Source organism: Arvicanthis niloticus, chromosome 1 (assembly GCF_011762505.2).
Source record: "Arvicanthis niloticus isolate mArvNil1 chromosome 1, mArvNil1.pat.X, whole genome shotgun sequence".
Lineage (NCBI taxonomy): Eukaryota > Metazoa > Chordata > Mammalia > Rodentia > Muridae > Arvicanthis > Arvicanthis niloticus.
Window position 1 is genome coordinate 13,630,083 of NC_047658.1, and position 15,816 is coordinate 13,645,898.

The window sequence follows — 15,816 nt, forward strand, 5'->3', positions numbered from 1 at the left end:
TGTCAGCTTTTAAGTCTGAAGCGGAAGTGCTGTGGCAGGGAACTGTCCATCCAGTGTCCCTTTGCCCAAGACTGTATTTGGAGTCCGGTGGCTTCTGTGGCACACGAGACAGACTTCACACTGTATTCCTGGTCACTGATAGCAATGTGTTTGGCTTAGCCCAGGCATGTCTCTAGAGGCAGTGGGCTCAAACTCTGAACAACCAACCGTTTGGGGTTTTCTGGGACTGTCACATTGAAGGCCTTATATTGGGATTGGGGGATACAGCATTTCAAACCAGTGAGTCACACCTCTGTAATCTCCATCAGTACAATGTTGCTGTCATCTCTGGCATATCTGCCCACTGAAGGAGCTATTTAAAGACTCTATCTAGGGGCCTAGAGAAATGTACCAGCAGCTACAAGTACTGGCTGCTCTTCCAGAGGACTAGATTTTGATTCCCAGCATCCACGCAGCAGCTCACAGCTGTCTGTAACTCTAGTTTCGGGGGAGAGATCGGATGCCTTCTTCTGGCCTTTGTGGATACCAGGCATGCCAATGGTGCCACCAAAACACCAGTTCACATAAAATTAAAATTCTTAATTTTTAGAAGAGACTCCTCCCTCGATTAGGTACCAGAGGCTCCTCCCTCATTCTCAGGTGGCAGAGGAGCCAACATAGAGGGTAAGTGATGTTCTCTCCAATCAGGCAGACTGTCTTACACCGACTCTTAGCTGAGCTGAGCTCTGCCTGTAAGCAGAGCATCTGTGGAAAGTACCAACCTAGGATTCCTGACCACAGTCCCTTTAGAGAGCGGCCTTCAGATCTGGCGGCCCCTCTCTGGTTCTTCCGTGGGGGTTGGTGTGCCGCGTACCCGATCCCATTTACACCTGGAGATGGACTTGTATACACTTGTGTTTTCCACTTTGCAGACAGAATGATGGATTTGAGAAACTCATGGAATGAGAGGTCGAGGCCTGGCTCGAAAGCCCTTCCCACACCAGGCTCCGTGCCTGGTGCTTCCTAGGGAGGCTTCATACGCAGTCTCCTGTGCACCACCTTACCTTCTCTGGAGCCTTCCACACCACAGGACAGCTCCTTTCTTCCCAGAATGTCACCTCTCGGGTAGTTTGTATCTATTGGTGTGATTCTTTACAGTCTCATTTCTTCCCAGAGAGTGATCTACTCAACAGCTTACAGCTATACTTCTAAGTCCTGTCCATGGGACGTTCTAAGGAAGTGTTGGTCAACAACTGGGTAAAGGCCTATCTGATCTCAATACCAGACTTTCCCCCCATGCTATTCTCTTCCCCAGCCACATGCCAGCTCCTCCTAAGAGCACTATACAAGGACAGAGAAATCAGCAAATACAAGCTGCAGTGTCTGTTGCCTGAAGAATATGGATGTGGTAGACCCATAGCCAGATGACACACAGGAAGTCTTTCCACAGCACTGGTCTGGGGCCACTGCTCAGCTTTGCTTAGGCAAGACATTTACCCCACCCAGGTCTATTCACAGTTCCTGATGACGCCCTGGGCAGCAGCCCTCCTGACTTTAGAGTGCTTTGTGAACTGTGCATGTGACCCCCACACCTGAGTGTGTTCCTTTTCACCTCTTCACAGATCCAGCTAGGGAACCCAGAACAGTTCAACTACTCAGCATCAGACTGGGAAGATGGCTCGGTGACTACAGAGCAAACTGCTCTTCCAGAAGGCCAATGCTCCAAGCACCCACATCCTGCAGTTCATAACCACCTGTAATTCCAGCTCCAAGGGGACCCAATGCCCCCTTCTGGCCTGTGTAGACACTGCACACACACACACACACACACACACACACATTAATCTCTTTTTTAAAGTTACTCAGACTCAAGCAGTAAGTGTGTAATACAGTTGGGTTTATCTTCAAGTCATTACCTACCCACCCCTCTTTTCACTTCACTGACTCTGCCTGAGGTCTGTGACTATGTCAGAGATCGAGAATAGTTGGATGGAGATGGAGATGTTGGGATATGTCGATGCTTCTCAAAAAATGTTTCCTGCTTTTCATGTTATTTGTTCATTTTATAACAGCTTTACTGAGGCCTAACTCACACGTGGTATGATACACTCTTTGGAACTGTATAGGTTGGTGGGTTAAGCACAGTCACTAAGCACGACGCTCTCATTGCCTCCTGATTTTAGAACATTTTCATCACCTCAAACAAAAACCTGGTCATTAGTGGTCACTGTCTGCTCATCCCTTCTCAAAGCTCCTGGTAACCTCCTGCCTCTAGACTTGCTGCCTTTGGATATTGCACATAAGGGACACCCAACATGTGCTCTATGGAGCTGGTTCCTGCCATGCTTCCAAGGCTCTTCTGTGCTGTCACTCTAGGAGGGGCTTTAACTGTTCCTATAGTATAGCAATATTCCTTTCTGTACACATATACTTTCTGTTCATTCATTTCATAGATTTTTTATTTATCTTTTGCTTGAAGTCTATCTGTCTGTGCCTTCAGAGGCCAGAAAACAGCAACAGATGCCACAAAACTGGAATTATAGACAGTTGCGAGCCACCATGTATCTGCTGGGAATTGAACTCAGGATCCTCTAGAAGAGTAGCCATTGCTCTTAAATATTGGGCTATTTCTCTAGCCCCACTGTTAAACACAGATTTTTTTTTTCAACAGATTTTGAACCAATATGAGAAAGACACAAGAGATCCTGGTATCTAGCCATTCTCAGGAACTCAGGAGACCTGGCAATATATTCTTCATTGTGATGGTTTGAATGACAAGGGACCCCATAGGTTTATATATTTTAATACTTAGATCCCAGTTGGTGGGACTGTCTGGGAAGGACTCGGAGGTATGGACTTACGGGAGGAGGTATGTCACTAGGAGCAGGCTTTGAGGTTTCAAGCCCATGCTATTTCAAGTTAGCTCGCTCTCTCTGCCTCATGCTCATTGGCCCAATGGTGAGCTCTTAGTTACCACTCCAGCACCATGCCTGCCTGCTTGTTTCCATGCCCCCTACCATGATATGAACACAAACCCTCTAAAACTGTAAGCTCCAATAAAATCTTTCTTGTCTTGGTCATAGTCCCTCCTCACAGCAACAAAAAAGCAATTAAGACATTCATGAAGAGTGTGCAAATGGCCAGGGGTAATGGCCTCATTTGAGAGATGGAGACTCTCATTTCTGCTGTGTCCCCTAACCACAGCAATGCCTTGCCTGTGAGTTTTAGGCCTGCCATGCATGTGGAGCAAAAGTTACAACCCTTATCCAACTGCCCACAGCTCTTTCTCCTAATTTGTTCACCTACACCGTAAACTCCAAACTCACCCACAAAGTCTGCAGTGACACACCATCGGTGCTAAGGGCAGACAGTTTCGCCCAAGAACCTCACATCCCATAGGGACTTCTAATGAATGTGGACAGGTGAGTTTGCTGGTGGTGATTCAGAGCACCCTCCTGTGGACAGAGTTGCAGCATGCACTGGATAAAGCTTGCATTTGAGACCAACATGCAACAGCACAATACAAATCAAGAGGAAGCTGCACCCCTCATGTGGCGGGCACACATCAGAGTCTTCTGGAGACCCAGGTACAGCAGTTATCCATGTGTGATTGATTCTGCTCTGGTGTCTCAAAAGGAAGAATTCAGAGTCTCCTCTGACAGTTTGGAGATAAAATACTTCCTTATATATAATAATTGTTTTCAAAGATTTGTTTAGTTTTATCCTATCATTTTATGTCTTTGACTGCATATATGTACATATGTGCACAACATGTATGCAGTTCCTGAGTAAGCCAGAAGAGGGTGTCAGAACCCCTGGAACTGGAGTTACAGATAGTTGTGAGTCATGTGGATGCTGGGAATTGAACCCTGGTCCTCTGAACGAGCAGTAAATGCTCGTAACTGCTGGGCTATCTCTCCAGCTCTCTATTTGTTTAATTGTTTTACTATAAAGAGAAATAATAGATCCCAGTGCCTTAGATGCCTTGTTTACTACTATTTTATAAGGAGCCTAGATATTTTTATAGTTTTCATCTTCCTGAGAAGCTCATCTGCAGCTTCTGTCCTCTAAGGAAGCAACATTCATACATGCACCTGGGCGGGTGCATGAGAGTGCGCACGCGCGCGCGCACACACACACACACACACACACACACACACACACACACGCACGCACACACATGCACACACTGTATGTGCACTATCAAAAACTGGAGGTCAGAGACCCTGCCTCAAACAAATAAAACAAGCAAATATATAAATAAGGGACAGAGCACTGGCTGCTTTTACAAAGGGCTTGTGGTTCAATTCCCAGCATCCACATGACAGCTCATGACCATTTGTAACTTCAGTTCCTGGGGATATGATACCGTCTTCTCCCCTCTGTGGGTACTGCATGCACATGGTGAACAGATATACATCCAGGCTGAAGCCCCTTATTTGTACGTGTGTGTGTGTGTGTGTGTGTGTGTGTGTGTGTGTGTGTGTGTGTGTGTTCCAAAGCTTTGAGGATATCTGCTATACAGAATATAACAGGCCTTTTTTATAACTGGAATCTGGTCAAGTTTTGCCAAAGACTTTATAAGCACAGAGAAGTAGGTTTTATTCTTTGTAGGACTCAGCAAAGATATACCATTTTTTTTGGTTTTGGATTTTAGTTTTGCAAAGGTAGAAAGGTTTTACTGCATAAAACACTGGATAAAACTGGACTGCTTCAAAGACATTTTATTCCTAACAGCAGAAAGGAAACAGTCATAGCTGAAAAAAACAACTTTTAATACTTTCTATACCAGAATAAAGTTCTGTCAACTGATGTATTATAATAATAAATAATGACCAAGAATAAACTTTAAATACAAAGTGTTCTACTTGTTACAAGCATAGCGACAAACTCCTCTACTCTATGATCTCAGAGTTCCTCCAAGATAGAATGTAGACGGGGTTGGGGACAGCGGCACAGACTACAGAAGTCACGGGGGAGGGGCTGAGGTGTGCAGATACAAGAGCCTGGTGACACGCGACGCTGACACTGCATCACAGAGGCTGCCACGGGCTTGTGTTACAAGTCACAAATGTTCCGGAAAGAAGCCTGTGTCAAAGGGAAAGGGGGGCGGCTAGTAGGACGGGACAAAAAGGGATCAACACACACGCCACAAAGAAGGGGAGGATGTTCCCAGTGTCACAAACAGAATTATTGCCTGTAGCATCTGAAGATGCGTGGAGGGCACAAAAGATACTGTACCAGAGCCAAAGTGCTAGACACGGAATGTGGATCTCTCTCTCTCTCTCTCTCCTGCTCTTTCTTTCTTTTTTTTTTTTTTCCACTTTTTTCCTTTTTATTATTTTTTTATTTTGTTTTATTTTTTTAAATTTTCTTTGCTAAGATACCACAGGTGGGGCAAACACACAGAAAGCAAGCCACTGGCACAGTCACCAAACACAGCAGTGCAGTTAAAACCCTAAATGCTTACTACGGTCAGACGTTTTTTCCACCAGCGTCTCCAGGCCTCCTGTGGACCACAGAGACAACCACAGTCGATCAACTCGAGTTAAGTAAGGCAGTGAGAACTATTCTAGAGAAAGGGGTGGAGGGGAGCAAAACAAAACAAAAACAAAAAAAAAAAAAAGGAAGAAAGAAAAAATGAAAAAAAAGAAAAGAAAACCAGCAAGAAAGCAGCTTGCTTTCTGCCAGGCCAGATGGGTCCACGCTGCCCAGCGGCCTCATTCCCAGTGAAACCCAGGTCGGATGACACCCTTTTGACAGCATATGCAAACCGGATTCCTTATTAGCCTGAAATTCAGTCTCAGGATAGTGCTAAGAATTTTATTTACATTGATTGCAGCTTAGTATTTTTGTAAACTGCTATAGGCAGAGTTGAAGTTTTTAAGGCCCTGGGGTTTTATAGTGTGCTCCCAGACTAAAAGGAATTATTGACTTTTTTTTTCTCTCTCTCTCTTCAAGTCTAAATGATTTCGTTTTCGAAGTTAATACCTCACTACGTCTCCGCCGTCACAAGCAAGGGTACCAATTTCGTGTCACTCAAAGGAAGTGTGTTAGAAGGCGGGGACTTTTACAGCATTCTAGCAGATTCCAGAAGAATCCTTCTGGGACTTTTTTTTTTTTTACATCCTTTGTTTTTGTTGTTTTGCGAGCTGTGTTTCCTTGTCAACCCTCAAAATCTCCATCAGTGCGGTGCAGAGTTTGATAAAATTTGAGTGTTCAAATCACTATAATCTACAAAAATACAGAACACATTTGTTTCAAAGAAATGAACATTCTAACTCAAACTGTTTTCTTCATTAGTGACAGACATCTGGGGTTTTAGATTCATGTTTTAATACAAGTTATTTTCGAAGAGCTCGCTGGAGGAAAAAAAAAATCTTGCTTCATGCCCACAACACTTAAAAAGTAACATATGAAAGAAGAAATCTTGTAACAAGGGCCAGGGTAGACTTAATTCTAGTAAAAAAAAAAATAATAATAATAATAATGTTTCAAAACACAATCTAAAGCAGTCTTCTCATTAGCAAAGAAACTGCCATCAGTCACCAGAACTTTCTACAGACAGTAGTGTTGCTCTCACTTCCTAATGGCAGTTTCTAGAATGTTTCCTACGGTTTGCTTTTAATATCAAACCTTTTCCTTCATCCAGACATTTGCAAAAGGACAATCCAGGACAGAAAATAATAAAGTGAAATGCGTTTCTTTCTACATTGCAATTTGAGGAAAGAAAGAAAGAAAGAAAGAAAGAAAGAAAGAAAGAAAGAAAGAAAGAAAGAAAGAAAAGAAAGAAAAGAAAGAAAAGAAAGGAAAGAAAAGAAAGAGCTGACTCATCAAAGCTGCAAAGGACATTTGTCTGCAGACACTTCCTGACCACTGATTCATCCGGCTGTGTAGTTTTGTTATTGTTGTTTTTTTTTTTTTAAAGCACACTTTAGATTACCATCCTCTGCAGCACTGGTCAGGACTGGTGCTTCCTGACTGCATGCGGGGCCGGCTAGGATTTCTCCCAGAGTGCAGAGTGACACCATGTGAATTGATTTTCCCTGCAGTGACCGCCCCAGTCTGACTGGCACCTCAGCTGCCTCCCTCCCAGCTCCTCTCATTAGGACAGTGGGTAAAGGACAGCAGCTGGTGTCAGGTTATAGAGGTGTTTTTAAGGAGAACACAGACCCTTCGAGGCAACACTAAATTGCTCGAACGGTATAGTTGTTTGTTTTGTTTTTTGTTTGTTTGTTTGTTTGTTTGGGGGTTTTTCTGGACAAAGATGACTTTTGGGTTAGAAGGACCTCCGGCTATCAGAACTTGAGGGACACGGGGGCCATTTCTAAAATCACTTTCTCCCACCTGCTTTTCTTGGAAGTTCTTGTTACTGGGTAACAGTGTAGCAGCCATGTTCAAGGGCTGGGGGATTTTTTTTTTAATATATATATAGATAGATATCTTTTAAAATTCTTTTAAATGTTCTATACACTAGTGAGGGGTTGTACATGATTTCCCCCTTGGAATGCAGTTAGCAAACTGGTGAGCCCAGATGCATGATTTAAAACTGTAGAGAGGAGTGTTGCAGTGGGCGGCTCTGCTCAGTTGCTTTCCTCCTGGCCTTTGCCTCTCTCATCTGTGAGCTCAGCAAAGCTCCCGGCCTTGACAGTCGCAGCCTCCTCAAAATTCCCAGAAGCCTCTGAGTCGACCCTGGAACGTTTGAACCTGCGGTCAGGATACTGGCTGTTGTCAAAAGGCATTCGATGGACACAGAGGACATGGGTCTTCAGGTTCCCCTTCTGCGAGGCACTGTAGGGACAGTAGTGACACTGGAAAGGCCTGTGACCTGTAGGGAAAGAAAGTGACCAGTCAGCAGTGTGTCACACCTCAGTCACCACCCTGCGCTGAGCTTTAAGACCAACACACCATCACCCCCACCAATGACATCACAGCCACCTAGCAAAATTGAAGAAGGGGAAGGGATGCAACCCGTTAGACACATTGAGTGAAATTCGGACCCCCTCCCATTCTGACCAGAATTTTCAGTCTTGACTTTCCAGAAGAAGGAATAGAAACCATTCAGTATCTAGAACCATCTCAATAAAACTAAATGTTTACAGAACAAGAAACAAAGAAAACTATCCCATTTGCACATTTATTTATTACATGTGTACACACCCACACACACACACACGTGTGCCCTTAGACATATGCATGCACACATGCCATAGTGCATGTGTAGACATCAGAAGACCACTGTGGGAGCCCCTTGTCTCCTTTCCGACATGTGGGTTTCAGGAACCGACTCAGACTCTCTGACTTGGCCACAAGCATGCTTACCTGTTGAGCCATCACCAGCTCATGTCACAGGTTTTTATTGACAGAATTCAAAACTTTACTTACAGATACTGAATTCGGATGTCGGGTGGCATGGAACAATCTCATGTAAGGTCCCCATGCACCTAACCATGTTATTTTTTTTAAAGTAAAATCATTCTTAATTTACCAGTGAGAAAAAAAAAAAAAAAAACACACACACACAAGCAGATTTGACCAGTTAACTACACATGGATGATTTTAGATATACCCAGACCCATCACGTCTCTGTAGTGACTATCCATATTCAAGTCTGAGGGTAAAGCCACTCCTGTTATACATCCTGAACTCTTTCCTAATGTCAGACCAACCATGAGGAGTAAATGTGTTTAGAGAGTAAGGAAGACGGATGCCAAATAACCCTGCTCTAAGCAAAGCTGTAAGGAATGGCGGAACTTCATGGCTTTAGAAGTTGGGAGGGTGGACAGCAGGGACTACACGGATCAGGTAAAGATCAGCACAAGCATCAATAAAAATTAATGTTTTGGATCAGGGCCTGGAAAGATGGTTCAATGGTTAAGAGAACTGGGTGCTAGCACTTCCAGAGGATCCTAGCTCTGTTTCCAGCATCTGGAACTGGGCAGTTCATAACCACCTGTAACTCTATTTCCAGAGAATTTTACAACACCCTCTTCTAGATTCTTAGGGCACTACACTCACATGGCTCAGAGACACAGACACACAGAAAGACAGACACACATACACATATACACACACATTAATATTAAAATAATAATAATAATAATAATAATAATAATAATAATAATAATAATAAATGAGACTTGAAGAGTGACTCCTGAAATGATAGTTTTCTAGAAGGGCTGACATGTGGAACTGCAGACAGATTCTCTAATTTTTAAGGAAGCCTTTTGATTCTGAAAGTTTGATCTCTTTGCTCTGTGAACAGCAGTTACCACCTTCTGCCATCTTGAAAACTCAGTGTCTGCTTTGGGAAGTAACAGTGGATCAAGTGTCATCTCTCTCATATCAGGAAGGTAAGGGTGTCTGCTCCCCAAAGGTCAGAAGCTGCCCCACCCTGCTTCAGAGAGGAGCCCAGGGCCCAGACTTGTTTGCTTAAGTGAACCAGCAAGTTAGGTGACCAATCCCCCAAACAGGCAAACAGCAGAAATGAGATCATCCATCGATCACAGAAAACAGTTCTGGTGTATTTCTGAGGAGCCTTTCTCTCATGCTCAATCTCTCCTGCTCTTCCTCCATCTCGCTCTCCCTCTACCCCCTCCCTCTTCCTCTCCCCTTCCCCCTGTCTCTTTCCTTTCACTTTCTTTTTCAGACTGGGAGTCTGTAATGTGGGCTTGCCTTGACCTCCCTATTCTGCTCCAGGCTCTCAGTGCTAGGTCTACACTAGCATATCTGCCAATGATACAAGCTTGATTCTCTTGCCTGTTTGGATGGTTTTTGAATCCAGTTTTCCTTATGTAGCTCAGGCTAGCATTGAACTTTTATGCCCTTGCCTCTGTTCTCTGAGTGCTCTATCCTCCTGTCAGAGACCTGTGCTGCCTTGTCTGGCTCTTCTGTTTCTTTCTCAGTGGGCTTTGGCAGTGTGCTCTCCCCTTCTCTCAAGGCCATGGGTCTCCAGGGCTAACTCCTCCTGCCTGAGGGGTCTCTTTCTTTTGTCATGCAGAAGCAGTTGTGGTATAGACAGTTCTTGTCTGTCCTGTGAGCCTGGGAGTCTCAGAAGCATCCATTTTCTATCACCTTCTAGCCTGTGCCACCAGAATGAACACCATATGAAGAAGATCAATCTGGTACTTCTTTGTCCCAGATTCTTGCTGGCTGCCAATCCCAAAGGACTAGTCAGCACCCTCATGGTACTGCCTTAGGGGGTTTCAAGGCCCTTTCAGAACATCCTCTCTGGATTACACCAGACAGCTCAAATTTCCAGTGTCTGCACCCTATTTGAACCCACCTCTCCTTCAAGGACAAGATCCATTTCACTATGAAATGGATCGCCTGAGAAAGGTCCTAGGTTCCCAGACTAGAGCCATAGACTCTCAACATCCCCAGTGCCCCTGAAATACTCATATCTTCCTATTTCATCTGGCCTGGGTTTGAGGGAAGGACTATAAATCCTGGATAGAGTTTTTGCTGCTTTTCTTTCTATGGATGTAGTAACAGAAGGATTCAGGTGGCCAATTTTCCACCTGCAAAAGCCATTCTGCAAACTCTTAAATGTTGCGGGGAAACACAGAAAAAACAATGCATTTGCCTTCTGCCCTTCCCAATGTGCTGCAGAGCAAGAACGCAGAGACCAAGCAGCAGGACTGGCCCACCGGCATGAAGATTGCTGCCTGTGTTTCTGCCGCCTGGCTCTACCCTCGGGGCTTGGCCACCTTCCCATGGAAACAGAGAAGGCCCTGAGTGGGAGATGTGAGACTAGCATTGCTTCTTATTATTAGCATATATTAATTGCATAAGCTAATTGATTTCACGATGAGGTTTTCATAGATGCGTATCTTATACTTTGATCATACCCTCTGACTATTAACCTCTCTTGCTCCCAACACCTCCTGCTGGCCAATGGTTCCCTTCCCATCCTCAAATACACTGCTTCTACATTCGTGGGAGATGGACATTTCTGGAGGTTTCCATTTGTACACGGGATGCCTTTGTTCTTCATCATGCAGAATGTGGGGTCTAGACTGAGGGCTAAGCCGTGGTGTTTCTGTAGTTTGGATTTTATTTGAGTGTGTCCCCCAGTGGCTTATACATGGGGAGCCCAGTACCTGGTGTGGCAACACTGAGAGGTGATGGAGTCTTGATGATCCAAAGTCATATGGAATTTGGTCTGGTCACTGGAGCCGCTCTCCTTGGAAGGGATTATGGGATCCTAACCAGCTTCTGGGTGAGTGAGTTATAGATCCTGAGTGTGAGTTCTTCTCATCAGCTTTGAGATCACTCCTTCCTGGATATGTTCCTGACAAATGCTGTCTAAACAAGAGCCAAACAGAAGGCAGCCCTGTTCTCTTAGATCCCGGAATGGTTAGTTAAGCAAACCTCTGTTTTTTATATAGTACTCAACCTTGGAAAGTTTGTTCCGGCAAAGGAAATCGGACTAAGATGGACATCAGTCCTTGGGGAAACAACTGGAGAAGCCACATGTGTCTACTTCTCCTCCCTTGTTGGGACCCTAAATAGGGCCTAGTTGAGCATCAGTAAGGCCTAGCAGATTTTGGACAAGTGATCAGAATAACACTGGGTGCCTAAACCTCAATGACTCAATCCATGAAACCACCATCTCTGCATACACCAAAGGTATGTCCAGCTCTCAGTGAAAAATGACCCATTTGCTAAGTGGAAAAGCACAGAGCAGGAGGAAAATTAGCTCAGCTTTAGTGCCTGTCCGTGCTGGAGCAGTTGGAGATCCTCCAAAATCATTCAGGGGTTGGGTCGGGGGGGGGGGGGGATGGCTGAGCAGTTAAGAGTGAGCACTGTATCTGCAGAGGACCTAAGTTCAATTCCCAGTTCCCATGTCCAGCAACTCACTATCGCCTATAATTCTAGCTCCATGGGATCTTACTCCCTCTTCTGGCCTTCAAGGGCACTGCACTCATATGCATAAACCCACACACATATAATTAAAAATATTTTTTTTGATTAAAAAGTACAAGCAGAATTCAGAGGAAAGGAGACAACAGGAAACTTCAGAAACACTTAAAAGTATCACCCAAAGCTTCTCAGATTCTGGGTGACTCATATAGATCTGGAATCAAGTCACTGATAATATAATTAATGGTTATGCTGGGCAGTGGTGGCGCACGCCTTTAATCCCAGCACTTGGGAGGCAGAGGCAGGTGGATTTCTGAGTTCAAGGCCAGCCTGGTCTACAGAGTGAGTTCCAGGACAGCCAGGTCTACACAGAGAAACCCTGTCTCAAAAAACCAAAATAATAATAATAATAATAAAATGGTTATTACCATGACATAACAAGTTTGGGGATAGAAGAAATTCAAATAATATGCCGATCATAATTTTAAAATGAAATGTGTGGTGACCTAGAGGCCAGCAGATCCACAGATGCACTGAGCTAACACTGTTTATGAATCAGCCTCGGTCACCAAGACCTCACGGAGCCTTCCATACATTGAGTATTTTGTTGAATGGGCAATGTCTTTCATTGCATCACCTATATGTAATGCTAAAATCACTCAGTTGAGGATCCCAGTCTCCAGCCTTTGCGTGCTACCCTTTCTGCAAACCCTGTCCCCTCAGAGGCCATACCTCTTGAGCTGAGGCACGATACACAGAGCCTTGAATATCACCTCAGTTTGCAGGGAGTGGCTTTCGCATTGGCCAACTTGACACAAAAGCACTTAGTTCACTCTCCCCACCAATCAATTTTTTAAATATTCATCATGATTTGATCCTATGGTTACATTCCGAATCTTGATTTCTTGGTAGAGACAAAGATGATGGACGATTATTCTGGCAGATTCGGATACTTCCGTGGTCGAACCATTATTGGATTGGTTTGCTTTTTTAACGTTGGTGAAATGGAATCTGTTTGCAAATGCATCTGGAGCTCTGAATGCATTCACTGGAGGGGGCAAACTGAGCAGTACTGGAATTTCAAGAAGTCTAGGTCATTCCACAGACTTGTAAGTGGACATTTATAGATGACAATGATAGCGGCTTAGGACCCCAAAGGCCTCACTCCATGGTTCTTTATAATCATTTCCGCACATTTATTCTTGGAGTTGAACTCCATGGAAGTTTTGCCAGAAGTTCTATTGCCTCTACTGTACAGATGGGGAAGCTAAGGCCCAGCCAACCTGAAAGATCTGCATTCAGCAATCACAATTGAGAAACTGCCTTCATCAGACTGCCTCGTGGTCATGTCTACAGGGCTTCGTGGCTAACTGACGTAGCAGGGCATAACCTGCTGTGGGTGGTGCCATTGCCTGGGCAGGTGGGTAGGTCTGCGCTGCATAAGGAAGCTAGTTGAGCCAGCCAAAGAGGGAGTAAAACACATAGCAGGTGCCTGAAGAAGCCATGCTAGACCAAGACAAGGCATGTGTTAGCCAAGAATCAAAGTTAAGTGTAAAGTTTAGCCTGCAGCGGTCAGATCCTTGATTCTCAAATGAAAGGTGTCATTGCTCAAGACATTTTTGGATACTCCACCATTTTCTGAATCAAGCCAAATCTCAGTTTCTGCCTCCCATCGGCTTATCTGAAGCCCCTTATGTGGCACAGCCTCATGTACGCTGATGCCTGTTATCTTTTGATGAGAGAATGTCGGCAAAGGGTTCCAAATAAACCACAGTAGAGAACGGCACAGAATACATCACTGTGTATGTACATCCATGTCTGATAGTTGGACAAAAGAAGGGGCTGAGAGGCATCAATCTGCCTACAGGCCTTCCAATCTATCACTGAGGTAGATATAGAGAGAGCAAAAACTTTGCATACCAATGGGGCACCTTGCTTACAAAGATGAAGGTGGTTCAGGCATCAGGGGGACAGGGCTGTCCCCCAATTGCCTACAAACTTCTATCTATTCATAGTGAGATGAAAGATTTGCCAAGGTACCCACCCCACTGTAGGAAACCACAAATGAGCTGGTGATTCTGGGGTCCACAGGTGTTCATGAATTACAGATAATGACTACCAATCTTTTTGAAGTACAGTTGGGTCCAACAGTTCTAAGCCTGAGAAGGGTCTGGTCCATCAGTTCCCACTAGACAGGCAGATCAAGGTGGTGGCAGTGAGTAGCATCCCACGTTGGGGATAGCCTATGGTCAGGTATGAAACCCAGGGCTCTTGATCTGACACCTTCACTTTCTCTTTGATGTCTTCCTCCTCCATAGGAGTGATCAGGTTTAGGTCTAGCTATGAGTTTGGAATCAGACTACCACTTCCCACCTTGGTTGCTGCTCAAAAGTTGAAGGAAGTGTCCTTCCTGTCTGATCTGGATCTATTGGCTAGATCCTCCAGTTCCCCTGAAGGTGAGATGTTCCAAGTTCAGAGGAACCAATGCCGGTGGACGCATTCCATTGGAATGACGTTTGACAAACACAGGTTGAAGCTTGCTGAGCACAGGACCCCTTGCTAGAAGGAGCTCCTAAAGATAGCAGGACCAGAGAGAGCCTGAGTCCAAACAGTCTTGTGAGACAGTGCAGTTTAGACCACTAGGGATTCCAATAAGTCACCCAAGAGACCATCTTTCCATCCCTCTCTCCTCTTTCTCCCCCCAACTCCCAAGTAGGATGTCCCTCTAGTCTTCAACTGTTCCCCATTGCTCCTTCCCTTGGTGCCTTTGCAAAGCCCTTCCCTACTGTCCCAGTGTGAAACTCTTCCTTTTTCTGCCTTCACTTTATTCTTCAGCACAAGATACCTCTGCTTCTGGAATGACTTCTTGATTATTCCAAACCCACCATGGTGGCTGTCAAACCCATGACTTCAGTCCTACACCTACCATCAGTAGCTGAACAAGTAAAATGGCCATGCCTGCCCCTCTCTAAGAAGACTAGCAATACCATGAGGACAGGGACCCTGGGGGGTTCATTGGGGGAGGGGTGGATCATTTGCTTGCTTCCTTGCTTGTTCTGATGTTGCTGGTAGCCACTACAGCATGACGCAAGCTCATCACAGACATCGGCATTTTTCTAGCAGAAGAAGATATGATCGAAACACATGAGAGAAGAGACAGAGAGGAAGGGAGGGGAAGCACAGGACCACGGAGGAAAGAGATGCATGAAGCTGGGACAGGAACAGGCAGTGGATCCGTGGAGGATCCTAGAACAAGAAGAGGGTAGCTCAAGATGGGAAATGAGGAGGTATGACACTCACAGTTCCCTGGGACATCATCTCATGGGAGAAAAGAGGTGACCAGTCCTTCCTAGGGCCACCCCAGCCCTCATCAGCCAGAGCCAGAGCCCCACACTGGAATGGTTCCAGATGGCCCCCATCAACCCCCACCCTCTTCTCTGTACCTCTTGCTTTGAGGCCATCAACATTTCCCATCACTGCCATGCGAAAAGTAAGTACATCGTACGTTAATTTGTATTGTCACTGCACTGTAGAGCCGTGGTAAAGAACACATTCATTTTTAATCCACTATGAATAATATATAAATATGTATACAGTGTGGAGGGTCAAGAGGGGTGAGGAGAAAGCAAGCAGTACATTGTTTATAGTGAAAGTTGGGGAATGAGATATTTTTCTTACTTGCTACGATGGAAATAGCTATTCTTTCCCTACACCTAAGGGGGAGAGGAAAATGCCTGTCCTTGAGGGGCCATCCATTAGTTACAGTTCCGCAATGGGCAGCAGCTTCAGAGAGCTGCAGCTTGGTGCTTCCACACCTTTTGAACTGATGACGTCTCTTGGATGTGGGGCAGAGGATGAGGGTGGGGGTTGGGTGGGTGGATGGGTGAATGGGTGATCAGCCCCTGGCATTTGGTAATGAACACACTCTCAGAGCATGCTCAAAGCAGTCACCTTCATTGATTGGTTCTCCAA

General features: G+C 45.0%; 1 protein-coding gene across 1 annotated transcript in view; it reads right to left on the reverse strand.

The window, feature by feature from the left end:
- Positions 1-4,688: 4,688 nt before the first annotated feature.
- Positions 4,689-15,816, reverse strand: part of Znf536 (zinc finger protein 536) — a 453,895-nt gene continuing 442,767 nt past the window's right edge. Inside the window, exon 7 of the mRNA XM_034518687.2 lies at positions 4,689-7,807. Within this exon, the coding sequence (XP_034374578.1) occupies positions 7,563-7,807 (245 nt within the window). The 3' untranslated portion in view covers positions 4,689-7,562. The remainder of the gene's footprint in view (positions 7,808-15,816) is intronic.